This window comes from Tachyglossus aculeatus, chromosome 3, assembly GCF_015852505.1.
Source record: "Tachyglossus aculeatus isolate mTacAcu1 chromosome 3, mTacAcu1.pri, whole genome shotgun sequence".
Classification (NCBI taxonomy): domain Eukaryota; kingdom Metazoa; phylum Chordata; class Mammalia; order Monotremata; family Tachyglossidae; genus Tachyglossus; species Tachyglossus aculeatus.
In genome coordinates this window covers 25,591,774-25,609,107 of record NC_052068.1, presented here as the reverse complement: position 1 = coordinate 25,609,107, position 17,334 = coordinate 25,591,774, and the positions used below count along the sequence as shown (strand labels likewise).

Here is a 17,334-nt window from a genome sequence, read left to right as displayed (position 1 = left end):
TCCCAAGCGCTTAGTCCAGTGCTCTGCACACAGTAAGCGCTCAATAAATACGATTGAATGAATGAATGAATGCTACCAGTTCTGAGGGTGAATCTAGAGCAAGGGCAGGAGGGTTTTCTCGTCTCCATGTCTACGGAGGGAGAGCAGCTTCTCTTCTCCTAGACATGAAGGGGTGAATCGGGCTCCTTAAATGACCCTATTTAAGTTCTGATAGCATCATCATCATCATCATCAATCGTATTTATTGAGCGCTTACTGTGTGCAGAGCACTGTACTAAGCGCTTGGGAAGTACAAATTGGCAGCATCTAGAGACAGTCCCTACCCAACAGTGGGCTCACAGTCTAAAAGGGGGAGACAGAGAACAAAACCAAACATACTAACAAAATAAAATAAATAGAATAGATATGTACAAGTAAAATAAATAAATAGAGTAATAAATATGTACAAACATATATACATATATACAGGTGATATCAGATATATTACAAGATATTTAAAAATTGCTTATTCCATTATCAGGCTCTTCTCGCCCGGTTTGTATCTTTAATTCCGTGTATGGCAGACCCATTGGATGGAAACGGCAGTCTGGATATTTGGATGACATCAGAGGTAACTCAGCTAATCCATTTTATAATTCAGATTTATAGCGTTTTCCGATCAGTTACCTTTTAGAGCGTTACAAGATGATCCCAGGAAACCCTCCGAGCAGCGCTCGTTATTCTAGAAGGACGGTCATTCCCGCCAGAATGCAATATTGCCCATTATTTTATTTTTTTCCGTTCAGCACTGCATCTCTATGGCCATTGGAAACAAAGAGGAGCATGCTGTGCTTTTGTGCAACTACTTTCTGTATTTGAAAAAGAAAGCCTGGGTCTTGCTGGGAACATCTGTATTAGAAGTAAGTGCTGCAGGGTAAGAAATAGTCATTTTTAAAGGTTTGAGCGATATAACAATATAAAGTCACGTTGGCTCTTGGAACCTACAGATCTAGGCTACCTGTGTTGCCCAGATACAATTTGCCGCTACACAAAAGTGCTTCTGCCTAATTATATCTATAAAAAATAATTGAAAAAATACGGCATTTGTTAAACTCTTACAGTGCTAGGCGCCGGAGTTGGAGACGAGCAGATCGGGTTGGACACGGTCCCTGTCCCACGTGGGGCTCAGTCTCAATCCCCATTTTACAGACGAGGTAACTGAGGCCCAGAGAAGTGAAGTAACTTGCCCGAGGTCACACAGCAGACAAGTGGAGGTGCCGGAATTAGAACCCAGGACCTTCCGACTCCCAAGCTCGTGCTCTACCCACTAAGCCATGCTTCTTCTCATTCTCATGCTTCTCATCTGTGCCACAAGTTGTGGCTGACACTTCTTATGAGCCAGTCAGCTCAATTCTCCCCTTACTTTGGGAGGGGAGGAAGCCACATTTTCTTGGATTTTCCACATTTTCCCAGCGCTTAGAACAGTGCTCCAGCGCTTAGAACAGTGCTCTGCACATAGTAAGCGCTTAAGAAATGCCATCATTATTATTATTATTGGATTTTACCAGAAGATAGAAATATCTCCTTCCGCAGCACCCCTCACTACAAGCATTATTGGGGAGCGTTAGAGTGGGTCCAAACTGGATATGACTGTATATATGTATATATGTTTGTACATATTTATTGCTCTATTTATTTATTTATTTATTTATTTATTTATTTGTTTATTTATTTTACTTGTACGTATCTATTCTATTTATTTTATTTTCTTAGTATGTTTTGTTTTGTTCTCTTTCTCCCCCTTTTAGACTGTGAGCCCACTGTTGGGTAGGGACCGTCTCCATATGTTGCCAACTTGTACTTCCCAAGCGCTTAGTACAGTGCTCTGCACACAGTAAGCGCTCAATAAATACGATTGATGATGATGATGGGGCACACTAGGGCGGATATTTAAAGTCGGATTCGACGTCGTAAACCTGGAAAGGGCGTGAATTCAAAGACGTCATAGATGCCATTTGCCGACTTGTACTTCCCAAGCGCTTAATACAGTGCTCCGCACACAGTAAGTGCTCCATAAATATGATTGAATGAATGGGTCATGAGTCAAACATTGCCCATATAGTTTTATTCTTTTTAATTTAAATTGCATTTGAGGAGCACTTACTGTGAGCCAGGCACCGTTCTAAGAGCTGAGGTAGATACAAGGTAATCAGGTTGGACACACATGAGGCTCACAAGTCTTATCCCCGTTTTACAGATGAGGTAACTGAGGCCCAGAGAAGTTAAGCGACTTGCCCAAGGTCGCACAGGAGACAAGTGGCAGAGCCGAGACTAGAACCCAGATCCCTCTGACCCCCAGGCCTGTGCTCTATCCACTAGGCCATGGTGCTTCAGCTTGGGCTTTTCACTTAGAAATTTTGTAGCCCCGTTCTTCCCCCTGCCCTCAGCTGGGGTCTTTTTATTTGGAGGAATGAGCCCCATTTGAAGGCAGGGTCAACAGGGCAGGGACTTTTTTTAATGGCATTTTGTTAATAATAATAATTTTGGTATTTGTTAAGCGCTTACTATGTGCAAAACACCGTTCTAAGCGCTGGGGAGGATACAAGATGATCAGGTTGTCCCATGTGAGGCTCACAATCTTAGTCCCCATTTTACAGATGAGGTAACTGAGGCTCAGAGAAGTGAAGTGACTTGCCCAAAGTCACACAGCTGGCAGAGCCGGGATTTGAACCCATGACCTCTGACTCCAAAGCCCGGCATCTTTCAATCAATCAATCAATCAATCGTATTTATTGAGCGCTTACTATGTGCAGAGCACTGTACTAAGCGCTTGGGAAGTACAAATTGGCAACACATAGAGACAGTCCCTACCCAACAGTGGGCTCACAGTCTAAAAGACTGTGGAAAGGCATCTTTCCACTGAGCCACGCTGTTAAGTGCTTACTACGTGCCAGGCATTGTCCTAAGCACTGGGGTAGATACAAGATAATCAGGTCGGACACAGTCCATGTCCCACACGAGGCTCACGAGTCTTATCCCCGTTTTACAGATGAGGTAACTGAGGCCCAGAGAAGTTAAGCGATTTGTCCGAGGTCACACATAGAGAAGTGGCAGAGCTGGAACTGGACGCTTTTAACATCTTGGCTGCCCACACGTTCGCGATTGCCGGCCGGAGCTCCACCATCCCCGTCCTTCAGAGCTGGCTTGAGGCTTTCTGCTGCCCTTTACCCATTTAAGCTCCATTTTGTAAGAGAAACACCATGAAGGCCACGAGAGATTAAGTAGGGGTGCGGCCAAGATGAAGCCTATGGCTTCTCTCTGTGTGGATTTCAGATATCCTTCAGGGATCCCCCTATTTTCAGGTGTTATCTTGGAGCAAAGGGCCATGGCATTCATTCATTCATTCAATCGTATTTATTGAGCGCTTACTGTGTGCAGGGCACTGGACTAAGCGCTTGGGAAGTCCAAGTCCAAGACGGTCCCTACCCAACAGCGGGCTCACAGTCTGGAAGGGGGAGACGGACAACAAAAACAAACATATTAACAAAATGTGGGACCACTCTTTTAGACTGTGAGCCCACTGTTGGGTAGGGACCGTCTCTGTATGTTGCCAACTTGTACTTCCCAAGCGCTTAGTACAGTGCTCTGCACACAGTAAGCGCTCAATAAATGCGACTGATTGATTGATTGATAAATAGAATATGTACAAGTAAAATAAATAAATAGAGTAATAAATCCGTACAAACATATATACATATATACAGGTGCTGTGGGGAAGGGAAGGAGGTAAGATGTGGGGATGGAGAGGGGGAGGACGGGAATAATGGCATTTATCAAGCGCTTACTATGTGGAAAGCACTGTTCTAAGTGCTCAGGTTGCCCCACGTGGGCCTCACAGTCTTAATCCCCATTTTATGGATGAGGGAACTGAGGCACAGAGCATTGAAGTGACTTGCCTGAAGTCCCCCTGTTGGGTAGGGACTGTCTCTATATGTTGCCAACTTGTCCCTTCCCCACAGCACCTGTATACATGTATATATGTTTGTACATATTTATTACTCTATTTATTTATTTATTTTACTTGTACATATCTATTCTATTTATTTTATTTTGTTAGTATGTTTGGTTTTGTTCTCTGTCTCCCCCTTTTAGACTGTGAGCCCACTGTTGGGTACGGACTGTCTCTATATGTTGCCAATTTGTACTTCCCAAGCGCTTAGTACAGTGCTTTGCACATAGTAAGCGCTCAGTAAATACGATTGATGATGATGATGATGATGATGTCCTTCCCAAGCACTTAGTACAGTGCTCTGCACACAGTAAGCGCTCAATAAATACGATTGATTGATTGATCGACAAGTGGCGGCGCCGGGATTTGAACCCGTGACCTCCGACTCCAAAGCCCCGGCTCCTTCCACTGAGCCACGCGCCCGCTCTTCTTACGATCACTGAAGTCAGCAAACACTTGAGGAGGGAGAGGGTTAGGAAATCAGGCTCTAAAGTCGCAAATATTCCTGGGAATTGTCGCAGTGATTCAACTACCATTTCGCACCCGGTTCTTGATTGTTTCAGGGGCAAGTGGCTTATGTGATAACAAAAGAAAGTGACGAATATCTTCTTTGGAATCCACTGACTGGGCACTGCTACAGGCAGTTCGACTCATTTTGTCCTCTACAGAGTGCTGACTGCTTAATTGACGAGGAAAACGTAAGTAGGGTTCAACCTGTCCGGGGTAGCCCTCTAGCCGGGCAATGGGGTTGGATTGTCGCTTTTGTTTCGCACGTGCTCTTGGTTGTGACCTAACTTTTCATGGAAGATCAATTCCGCCTGTAGTAATAATAATAATAATAATAATAATGGCATTTATTAAGCGCTTACTACATGCAAAGCACTGCTCTAAGCGCTGGGGAGGTTGCAAGGTGATCGGGTTGTCCCACAGGGGGTCCTCACAGTCTTCATCCCCATTTTCCAGATGAGGGAACTGAGGCCCAGAGAAGTGAAGTGACTTGCCCAAAGTCACCCAGCTGACAAGTGGCAGGGCCGGGATTTGAACCCATGACCTTTGACTCCAAAGCCCGGGCTCTTTCCAGTGAGCCACGTTGCTTCGCTGTAGTGGTTATCACGCACCTGCATTTGGGTGGAAAACTATTTCAAATGGAGTATTTAAATGTGATGCGATGACTTCACAGTGTATCCGTTGAACTGAAAGCGCAGTGTCCCTTTCAGGAAAAATAAGGAAAAGATATCGTTATTTTTCATTCTTCCGCTCACACCCATCATGATCCTAGACGGTGAGCCCACTGTTGGGTAGGGACCGTCTCTATATGTTGCCAACTTGGACTTCCCAAGCGCTTAGTACAGTGCTCTGCACACAGTAAGCGCTCAATAAATACGATTGATGATGATGATGATGATGCTCTGCACACAGTAAGCGCTCAATAAATACGATTGATTGATTGATTGACTCCTCATAACCTGCGCTTTTCTCCCTACCAAGCCAAGCCTCCTCAAAATAACAGCACCACAAAATTCCGTCTGGTCGCATTAGTCGTCGCCCTCCGGTAATCAGTAAATAATTGCTATTCATGGAGTTTAAAAAAAAACAGATTAGTCGTCGCCCTCCGATAATCAGTGAATAATTGCTATTCATGGAGTTTAAAAAAAAACAACAACAAGTGATAAATATGATCCCGCCTTTCGTATTTCACTTACTGAGCTCAGTTCTCCCAGGGAGGATGCTACTCCCCGAGAGTAATAAATAGTAGTGATAAGTAATGATGGCATTTGTTAAGCGCTTACTATGTGCAAAGCACTGTTCTAAGCGCTGGGGAGGATACCAGGTGATCGGGTTGTCCCACGTGGGGTTCACTGTCATAATCCCCATTTTACAGGTGAGGGAACTGAGGCACAGAGAAGTTGTCACACAGCTGACAAGTGGCGGAGCCAGGATTTGAACCCATGACCTTTGACTCCAAAGCCTGGGCTCTTTCCACTGAGCCACATACTGGATGCCTGCTGTGTGCAGAGCGATCCATCAATCATACTTACTGAGCACTTACTGTGTGCAGAGCACTGTACTAAGCACTTGGGAGAGTACAATACAACAATAAACAGACAATTCCCACCCCACATTGATTGTACATATTGTACATATTTATTACTCTATTTATTTATTTTACTTGTACGTATCTATTCTATTTATTTTATTTTGTTAATATGTTTGGTTTTGTTCTCTGCCTCCCCCTTCTAGACTGTGAGCCCACTGTTGGGCAGGGGCCGTCTCTATATGTTGCCAACTTTCACTTCCCAAGCGCTTAGTACAGTGCTCTGCACACAGTAAGCGCTCAATAAATATGATTGATTGATTGATTGATTGATTGCTCTGTGCAAAACACTGCAGTAAGAATTTGGGAGACCACGGTTGAGAAACACGCTCCCTGCCCTCAGGAAGCTTACAGGGAGAGGCTGACAAACCTAAGTCATTCGCAAAATGTGAATCTAAGTAGGAGGGAGTACAGGTATCCTCATTTTATAGGTGAGAAAACTGAGGCACAGAGAAATTAAATAATAATAATAATAATAATAATAATAATAATGGTATTTGTTAAGCGCTTACTATGTTCCAAGCACTGTTCTAAGTGCTGGGGTAGAAATAAGTTAATTAGGATGGACAGAGTCCATGTCCCACATGGGGCTTACAATCTAAGTAGGAGGGAGTACAGGTATCCTCATTTTATAGGTGAGAAAACTGAGGCACAGAGAAATTAAATAATAATAATAATAATAATAATAATAATAATAATAATGGTATTTGTTAAGCGCTTACTATGTTCCAAGCACTGTTCTAAGTGCTGGGGTAGAAATAAGTTAATTAGGATGGACAGAGTCCATGTCCCACATGGGGCTTACAATCTAAGTAGGAGGGAGTACAGGTATCCTCATTTTATAGGTGAGAAAACTGAGGCAGAGAGAAGTTAATTGATAATAATAATAATAATAATAATAATAATAATAATAATAATAATAATGGTATTTGTTAAGTGCTTACTATGTTCCAAGCACTGTTCTAAGTGCTGGGGTTGAAATAAGTTAATTAGGATGGACAGAGTCCCTGTCCCACATGGGGCTTACAATCTAAGTAGGAGGGAGTACAGGTATCCTCATTTTATAGGTGAGAAAACTGAGGCACAGAGAAGTTAAATAATAATAATAATAATAATAATAATAATGGTATTTGTTAAGCGCTTACTATGTTCCAAGCTCTGTTCTAAGTGCTGGGGTTGAAATAAGTTAATTAGGATGGACAGAGTCCCTGTCCCAAGTAGGAAGGAGTACAGGTATCCTCATTTTATAGGTGAGAAAACTGCAGCAGAGAGAAGTTAATTAATAATAATAATAATAATAATGATATTTGTTAAGTGCTTACTATGTTCCAAGCACTGTTCTAAGTGCTGGGGTTGAAATAAGTTAATTAGGATGGACAGAGTCCCTGTCCCACATGGGGCTTACAATCTAAGTAGGAGGGAGAACAGGTATCCTCATTTTATAGGTGAGAAAATTGAGGCACAGAGAAGTTAATTAATAATAATAATAATAATAATGGTATTTGTTAAGTGCTTACTATGTTCCGAGCACTGTTCTAAGTGCTGGGATTGAAATAAGTTAATTAGGATGAACAGAGTTGCTGTCCCACATGGGGTTTACAATCTAAGTAGGAAGGAGTACAGGTATCCTCATTTTATAGGTGAGAAAACTGAGGCAGAGAGAAGTTAATTAATAATAATAATAATAATAATGGTATTTGTTAAGCACTTACTATGTTCCAAGCACTGTTCTAAGTGCTGGGGTTGAAATAAGTTAATTAGGATGGACAGAGTCCCTGTCCCACATGGGGCTTACAGTCTAAGTAGGAAGGAGTACAGGTATCCTCATTTTATAGGTGAGAAAACTGAGGCACAGAGAAGTTAAATAATAATAATGATATTAATAATAATAATAATAATAATGGTATTTGTTAAGTGCTTACTATGTTCCAAGCACTGTTCTAAGTGCAGGGATTGAAATAAGTTAATTAGGATGGACAGAGTCGCTGTCCCACATGGGGCTTACAATCTAAGTAGGAAGGAGTACAGGTATCCTCATTTTATAGGTGAGAAAACTGAGGCACAGAGAAGTTAAATGATAATAATAACAATAATAATAATAATAATAATAATAATAATAATAATGGTATTTGTTAAGCGCTTACTATGTTCCAAGTACTGTTCTAAGTGCTGGGGTAGAAGTAAGCTAATTAGGATGGACAGAGTCCCTGTCCCACATGGGGCTTACAATCTAAGTAGGAGGGAGTACAGGTATCCTCATTTTATAGGTGAGAAAACTGAGGCACAGAGAAGTTAAATAATAATGATAATAATAATAATAATAATAATAATAATAATAATGGTATTTGTTAAGCACTTACTATGTTCCAAGCACTGTTCTAAGTGCTGGGGTTGAAATAAGTTAATTAGGATGGACAGAGTCCCTGTCCCACATGGGGCTTACAATCTAAGTAGGAAGGAGTACAGGTACCCTCATTTTATAGGTGAGAAAACTGAGGCACAGAGAAGTTAAATGATAATAATAATAATAATAATAATGGTATTTGTTAAGCACTTACTATGTTCTAAGCACTGTTCTAAGTGCTGGGGTAGCTACACGTTGTCACACAGTTAGATACAAGGTGATCAGGTTGTCCCACATGGGGCTCACAGTCTTCATCCCCATTTTCCAGATGAGGTAACTGAGGCCCAGAGAAGGGAAGCAACTTGCTCAAAGTCACCCAGCTGACAAGTGGCGGAGCCGGGATAGGAACCCACCACCTCTGACTCCCACGCCTGGGCTCTTTCCACTAAGCCACGCGGCTTCTCTTGCCCAGTGATTTGCCCAAGGTCTCACGGCAATCAATGGGCAGAGGCGGGATTAGCATCCAGGTCCTTCTGACTCCCCCAGACTCATTCTCTCTCCCTAGGGCACGCTGCCTCTAGACTGTAAGCTCACTGTGGACAGGGAATGTGTCTAGTACACTGTACTCTCCCAAGCGCTTAGTACAGTGCTCTGCACACAATAAGCGTTCAACAAATACAACTGACTGACGGCTTCTCTTAGGTTTATAAACTTCAGTTCTTAAATGTACTTACACTTATTTATCCCTTTAAATTTCCATACATTCACTATCAGCGGTCATGGCATTTTGCGAATGACTTAGGTTTGTCAGCCTCTCCCTGTAAGCTTCCTGAGGGCAGGGAGCGTGTTTCTCAACTGCGGTCTCCCAAATTCTTAGGTCAGTGTTTTGCGCAGAGCAATCAATCAATCAATCGTATTTATTGAGCGCTTACTGTGTGCAGAGCACTGTACTGAGCGCTTGGGAAGTCCAAGTTGGCAACATCTAGAGATGGTCCCTACCCAACAGCGGGCTCACAGTCTAGAAGGGGGAGACAGACAACAGAACAAAACATATTAACAAAATAAAATTAATAGAATAAATATGTACAAGTAAAATAAATAGAGTAATAAATATGTACAAACATATATACATATATACTCCATGAACATGTCTCTCCTGGAGTGCTCCTCCTCCATGTGCGGTCATTCTGGTTGTGCATCCGTAGAGTTTTCCTGGTAAAATCAATCAATCAATCAATCAATCGTATTTATTGAGCGCTGACTGTGTGCAGAGCACTGTACTAAGCGCTTGGGAAGTACAAGTTGGCAATATCTAGAGACAGTCCCTACCCAACAGTGGGCTCACAGTCTTAAAGGGGGAGACGGAGAACAAAACCAAACATACTAACAAAATAAAATAAATAGAATTTAATAAATACGGAAGTGGTTACCGCTGCCTTTTTCCGCGCAGTAAAAACCCGAGTCTCCGCCCTCGGCTTTCTCCCATGCTGTTGCTGCCCAGCATGGATGAGATTTGACTTCTAGGAGATTCCCATCCACTCACTAGCCACTTCCCAATCTGGGAATGGAATAGGAAGGCCTCTGCTCGACTCTCCCTCCTGTAGCCGGAACCGGTAGGGTACTGGAAACTCTCAATCAATCAATCAATCAATCAATCGTATTTATTGAGCGCTGACTGTGTGCAGAGCACCGTACTAAGCGCTTGGGAAGTCCAAGTTGGCAACATCTAGAGACGGTCCCTACCCAAACAGTGGGCTCACAGTCTAGAAGACCGTGTTGAAAATACAATGGAGACTTTTTCCTCTTGGCTGGGTAATCAATCAATCAATCAATTGTATTTATTGAGCGCTTACTGTGTGCAGAGCACTAGTACTAAGCGCCTGGGAAGTCCAAGTTGGCAACATATAGAGACGGTCCCGACCCAACAGTGGGCTCACAGTCTAGAAGGGGGAGACAGAGAACAAAACCAAAGATATTAACAAAATAAAATAAATAGAATAGATATGTACAAGTAAAATAGAGTAATAAATATGTACAAACATATAGACGTATATACCGACTTGTACTTCCCAAGCGCTTAGTCCAGTGCTCTGCACACAGTAAGCGCTCAATAAATACGATTGAATGAAATGAATGAATGAATATACAGGTGCCATCCCAAGAGGGCCAAGAGTCCATACCTCTATGTAATTACACTTTGACTCAAAACAAAGGATCATTATTGGTGGCTCTCTTTTCATTCATTCAGTCGTATTTATTGAGCGCTTACTGTGTGCAGAGCACTGTACTAAGCGCTTGGGAAGTCCAAGTTGGCAACATCTAGAGACGGTCCCTACCCAACAATGGGCTCACAGTCTAGAAGGGGGAGACGGACAACAGTGTTGCCAACTTGTACTTCCCAAGCGCTTAGTACAGTGCTCTGCACACAGTAAGCGCTCAGTAAATACAATTGAATGAATGAACAAAACAAAACATGTAGACAGGTGTCAAAATCGTCAGAACAAGTAGAATTAAAGCAGCGTGGCTCAGTGGAAAGCGCCTGTATATATGTTTGTACATATTACTCTATTTCACTTGTACATATTTACTATTCTCTTTATTTTATTTTGTTAATATGTTTTGTTTTGTTGTCTGTCTCCCCCTTCTAGACTGTGAGCCCACTGGTGGGTAGGGACCGTCTCTATATGTTGCCAACTTGGACTTCCCAAGCGCTTAGTACAGTGCTCTGCACACAGTAAGCGCTCAATAAATACGATTGATTGATTGATTAGTATAGTGCTCTGCACACAGTAAGCGCTCAATAAATACGATTGAATGAATGAATGAATGGAAAGAACACGGGCTTTGGAGTCAGAGGTCATGGGTTCAAATCCCGGCTCCGCCAATTTTCAGCTGTGTGACTTTGGGCAAGTCACTTCACTTCTCTGTGCCTCAGTTACCTCATCTGTAAAATGGGGATGAAGACTGGGAGCCCCCCGTGGGACAACCTGATCACCTTGTAACCTCCTCAGCGCTTAGAACAGTGCTTCGCACATAGTAAGCGCTTAATAAATGCCATCATTATTATTATTATTATATGCACATCATTAATAAAAAAGAATAGTAAATACGTACTGAACGTTTTCCAATGGCTGTTAACACTGTCCAAATATTTCCTAACATAGTGTTGTGCTTATTGTGTACAATAGTGTTGTGTGCATATCTATTGCATTTATTTTATTTTGTTAATATGTTTTGTTTTGTTCTCTGTCTCCCCCTTCTAGACTGTGAGCCCACTGGTGGGTAGGGACCGTCTCTATATGTTGCCAACTTGGACTTCCCAAGCGCTTAGTACAGTGCTCTGCACACAGTAAGCGCTCAATAAATACGATTGATTGATTGATTGATTACCCAGCCAAGAGGAAAAAGTCTCAATTGCATTTTCAACACAGTCTTATAGATGTCTCTTAAATATTAGTACAGTGCTAAGTGCTTAGTGCAGTGCTCTGCACACAGTAAGCGCTCAATAAATACGATTGATTGATTGATTGATTACCCAGCCAAGAGGGAAAACGTCCCAACTGTATTTTCAACACAGTCTTATAGATGTCTCTTAAATATTAGTACAGTGCTAAGCGCTTAGTACAGTGCTCTGCACACAGTAAGCGCTCAATAAATACGATTGATTGATTGATTGTCAGCGGTCTATGCAGGCTCCCTTAAGGTCTCCACTGACTTTTATATCAGTATTTACTGAGCGCTTACTGTGTGCAGAGCACTGTGCTAAAAACCTGGGCGAGTACAATATTACAGAGTTGGTAGACACTTTTTTATGGTATTTGTTAGGCGCTTATTATGTGCCAGGCACTGTACTGAGCAGTGGGGTAGGTCAGCGCTTAGAACAGTGCTTTACACATAGTAAGCGCTTAATAAATGCCATTATTATTATTATTATTATTATTATTATTATTATTATTATTATTACAAGCTAATCAGGTTGGACACAATCCCTGTCCCGCACAGGGCTCGCCGGAGAGGTAACTGAGAGCCAGAGAAGTTAAGTGACTGCCCCAAAGTCACACAGCAGACAAGTGAAGCGGCGTGGCTCAGTGGGAAGAGCCCGGGCTTCGGAGTCAGAGGTCATGGGTTCGAATCCCGGCTCCGCCACGTGTCTGCTGTGTGACCTTGGGCAAGTCACTTCACTTCTCTGAGCCTCAGTGACCTCATCCGGAAAATGGGGATGAAGACTGTGAGCCCCCCGCGGGACAACCTGATCACCTTGTATCCCCCCAGCGCTTAGAACAGTGCTTTGCACAGAGTCAGCGCTCAATAAATACGATTGAATGAATGAATGACAAGTGGCAGAGGCAGGATTAGAACCCAGGCCCTTCTGACCTCCCAGGCTCTATCCACTAGGCCACACCGCTTCCTAACAGGTCCACGGGGAGTTTATTACTATTTAATAGTTGAAGACTTTAATCATTCTTCCTATTTTAATAGGTTTGGTTCAATATTCAACCTAACAGTACCCCAATGTCCGTAACTTTTGACCGTTCAAAAGAAGGCTTATGGAAACAATTTCTTCCCAGTAACTTTCAGTGGACAAAATCCACTATTCAGGTAATATTTGCGTCTTTCAAGTTGTATTTGGGTGATTGGACTCACAGCTGTCGGAGCCATTCAGTCTAATACGTTGCCAACTTGGACTTCCCAAGCGCTTAGTACAGTGCTCTGCACACAGTAAGCGCTCAATAAATACGATTGATGGTAATATTATGCTAACTGCGCCGCACTGAGCGGTATGCCAATCAGTCAGTCGTGTTTACTGGACACCTCTGCTGTACAGAGCACTGTACTAAGTGCTTGGAAGAGTACGATAGATAGTAGAGATGATTTCTGCCCTCCACGAGCTATCTAGTGGGGGGAGTCCGCCCCTAAAAAAAAAAATCACAAGTAGAGCGAAACGAGAGAGTATCAAGATGTGTACGGAAGTGCATTTCATCATCATCATCATCATCATCATCAATCATATTTATTGAGTGCTTATTATGTGCAGAGCACTGTACTAAGCGCTTGGGAAGTACAAATTGGCAACATATAGAGACAGTCCCTACCCAACATACAGTCAATCGTATTTATTGAGCGTTTACTGTGTGCAGAGCACTGTACTAGGCGCTTGAAGTTGGCAACATATAGAGACGGGCCCTACCCCACAGGGGGCTCGCAGTCTAGAAGGGGGAGACAGACAACAAAACATATCAACAAAATACATAGAATAAATATGTACAATCTGGGAAGGCCTCCTGGAGGAGGGGAGCTCTCAGTATCCCCACTTCGCAGATTCATTCATTCAGTTCATTCATTCAGTTGTATTTACTGAGCGCTTACTGTGTGCAGGGCACTGTAGTAAGCGCTTGGGAAGTCCAAGTTGGCAACAGACAGAGACAATCCCTACCCAACAACGGGCTTGCAGTCTAGAAGGGGGAGACAGAGAACAAAACATATTAACAAAATACATAGAATAAATATGTACAATCTGGGAAGGCCTCCTGGAGGAGGTGAGCTCCCAGTATCCCCGCTTTGCAGATTCATTCATTCAGTTCATTCATTCAGTCATATTTACCGAGCGCTTACTGTGTGCAGGGCACTGTAGTAAGCGCTTGGGAAGTCCAAGTTGGCAACAGACAGAGACAATCCCTACCCAACAACGGGCTCGCAGTCTGTGAGCCCACTGTTGGGTAGGGACTGTCTCTATATGTTGCCAACTTGTACTTCCCAAGCGCTTAGTACAGTCCTCTGCACATAGTAAGCGCTCAATAAATACGATTGATGATGATGAAGGGGGAGACAGGCGACAAAATGTGATGGGGTGTGGGGCTGAATGTCCAAGCGCTTTGGTCACATGAAAGTGTCAAAGTGGCAGTTGATGGGAGGGGAGATGAGCGATTGATCAGAGAAGGGCTCCTGGAGGAGATGTGATCAATCAATCATATTTATTGAGCGCTTACTGTGTGCAGAGCACTGGACTAAGCGCTTGGGAAGTACAAGTTGGCAACATATAGAGCCGGTCCCTACCCAACAGTGGGCTCGATTTCAGAAGGCTCTTGAAGAGCAATCAATCAATCAATCAATCGCATTTATTGAGCACTTTACTGTGTGCAGAGCACTGTACTGAGCGCTTGGGAAGTCCAAGTTGGCAACATGTAGAGCCAGTCCCTACCCAACAGTGGGCTCGATTTCAGAAGGCTCTTGAAGAGCAATCAATCAATCAATCAATCGCATTTATTGAGCACTTTACTGTGTGCAGAGCACTGTACTAATCAATCAATCGTATTTATTGAGCGCTTACTGTGTGCAGAGCACTGTACTAAGCGCTTGGGAAGTCCAAGTTGGCAACATATAGAGACGGTCCCTACCCAACAGTGGGCTCACAGTCTAGAAGAAGATGGGGAGAGTCAGCGGTCTGTGGCTTAGTGGAAAAGAGCACAGACTTGGGAGTCAGAGGCCGTGGGTTCTAATCCTGGCCCTGCCACTTGTCAGCTGTGTGACCTTGGGCAAGTCACTTTGCTTCTCTGTACCTCAGTTACCTCATCTCTAAAATGGGGGTGAAGACTGTGAGCCTCACGTGGGACAACCTGATTACCTTGTATCTACCCCAGCGCTTAGAACAGTGCTTGGCACATAGTAAGTGCTTAACAAATGCCATTATTATTATTATTATGTGAAAGGGGAGCCCATTCCAGGCAGAAGCGAGCAAGAGGTCAGCAGTGAATAATGAGAATGAGCCAGTGAGTAAGTTCATTCAGTTGTATTTATTGAGCGCTTACTGTGTGCAGAGCTCTGGGCTAAGTGCTTGGGAGAGTACATGCTGAGAAGCAGCGTGGCTCAGTGGAAAGAGCCCGGGTTTGGAGTCAGAGGTCATGGGTTCAAATGCCGGCTCCGCCAACTGTCAGCTGTGTGACTTTGGGCAAGTCACTTCACTTCTCTGGGCCTCAGTTACCTCATCTGTAAAATGGGGATTAAAGCTGTGAGCCTCCGGTGGGACAACCTGATCACCTTGTAACCTCCCCAGCGCTTAGAACAGTGCTTGGCACATAGTAAGCGCTAGACTGTGAGCTCGCCTTTCTAGACTGTGAGCCCGCTGTTGGGTAGGGACCATATCTATATGTTGCCAACTTGTACTTCCCAAGCGCTTAGTACAGTGCTCTGCACACAGTAAGCACTCAATAAATACGATTGAATGAATGAATTATCATTATTATTATTATTACAATACAACAATTAAGAGACATACTCCATGCCTACAGTGAGCTTACAGTCTGGGGGGGCGGGGGGAGGGAGTGGACATCAATCCAAATAAATAAATTACAGATATGTACATAAGTGCTATGGGGCTGGATTCATTCATTCATTCAATCGTATTTATTGACTGCTTACTGTGTGCAGAGCACTGTACTAAGCGCCTGGGAAGCACAGCATATAGAGCCGGTCCCTACCCAACAGTGGGCTCACAGTCTAGAAGGGGGAGATGGACAACAAAACAAAACATGGAGACAGGTGCTGGAGACAGTGCCTGGCACATAGTTAAGCGCTTAACAAATACCATAACTATTACTATTGTTATTTTTATTATGTGAAAGGTAAGACCTGCAGTTACAGTAGTGGTATTTATTAAGCACTTACTGTGTGGAGAGCACTGTACTAAGCACTGGGAAAGAACACGCAGGTGGGAATTAGACGCAGTCCCTGTCCCTGAAGGGGCTCACGACCTAAGAAGGATCGTGGGCCCCTCCAGCAAGGTTTGTAGAATAAAACGCAGAAACCGAGGCAGGGTTGGGCTTCCCCGTTTGGCATTTTTAGACTGTGAGCCCACTGTTGGGTAGGGACTGTCTCTATATGTTCCCAATTTGTACTTCCCAAGCGCTTAGTACAGTGCTCTGCACATAGTAAGCGCTCAATAAATACGATTGATGATGATGATCTCAGCAGTTGTCCGGTGGCTTGGCCGGACTGCCATGGGGGTGGCCAGGGAATGACAGTGGGAATAATAATAATAATGGCATTTATTAAGCGCTTACTACGTGCAAAGCACTGTTCCAAGCGCTGGGGAGGTTACAAGGTGATCAGGTTGTCCCTCGGGGGGGCTCACAGTCTTCGTGCCCATTTTACAGATGAGGTAACTGAGGCCCAGAGAAGTGAAGTGGCAGAAACCCCTGGACCTGACATCTGAGTTCCAGCCCAGGCCCGAGCCCCTCTCCTCACTCCCCTCAGTTAATTCTTTTAAGTCAAATCAGCTCACCCCTGCAACCGTTCGTTATGTGCAAAGCACTGTTCTAAGCGCTGGGAAAGTTACAAGGTGATCAGGTTGTCCCTCGGGGGGGGACTCGCAGTCTTCGTGCCCATTTTACAGATGAGGTAACTGAGGCCCAGAGAAGTGAAGTGGCAGAAACCCCTGGACCTGACATCTGAGTTCCAGCCCAGGCCCGAGCCCCTCTCCTCGCTCCCCTCAATTAATTCTTTTAAGTCAAATCAGCTCACCCCTGCAACCGTTCGTTATGTGTGAAGCACTGTTCTAAGCGCTGGGAAAGTTACAAGGTGATCAGGTTGTCCCTCGGGGGGGGACTCGCAGTCTTCGTGCCCATTTTACAGATGAGGTAACTGAGGCCCAGAGAAGTGAAGTGGCAGAAACCCCTGGACCTGACATCTGAGTTCCAGCCCAGGCCCGAGCCCCTCTCCTCGCTCCCCTCAATTAATTCTTTTAAGTCAAATCAGCTCACCCCTGCAAACCGTTCGCTTTCTTGCTTTACATTTAGCCGCGTAGTGAAGCCAGGTGGATGGCAAATTATACAATGCAGCTGAACATCTTGGTTTGTGTGAAGGTACTAATAAAAAGAGACACTTTTTATCCTGTAATGGAAGCAGCCGTGC

At 43.8% G+C, this 17,334-nt stretch overlaps 1 protein-coding gene across 1 annotated transcript in view; it reads left to right on the top strand.

Annotated features, from left to right (window-relative positions):
• CC2D2B (coiled-coil and C2 domain containing 2B) overlaps nucleotides 1-17,334 on the top strand; it is a 154,875-nt gene that overhangs the window by 117,501 nt on the left and 20,040 nt on the right. The window contains exons 26-29 of the mRNA XM_038744430.1: nucleotides 521-610; nucleotides 786-899; nucleotides 4,552-4,686; nucleotides 12,907-13,026. Of these exons, the coding sequence (XP_038600358.1) occupies nucleotides 521-610; nucleotides 786-899; nucleotides 4,552-4,686; nucleotides 12,907-13,026 (459 nt within the window). The remainder of the gene's footprint in view (nucleotides 1-520; nucleotides 611-785; nucleotides 900-4,551; nucleotides 4,687-12,906; nucleotides 13,027-17,334) is intronic.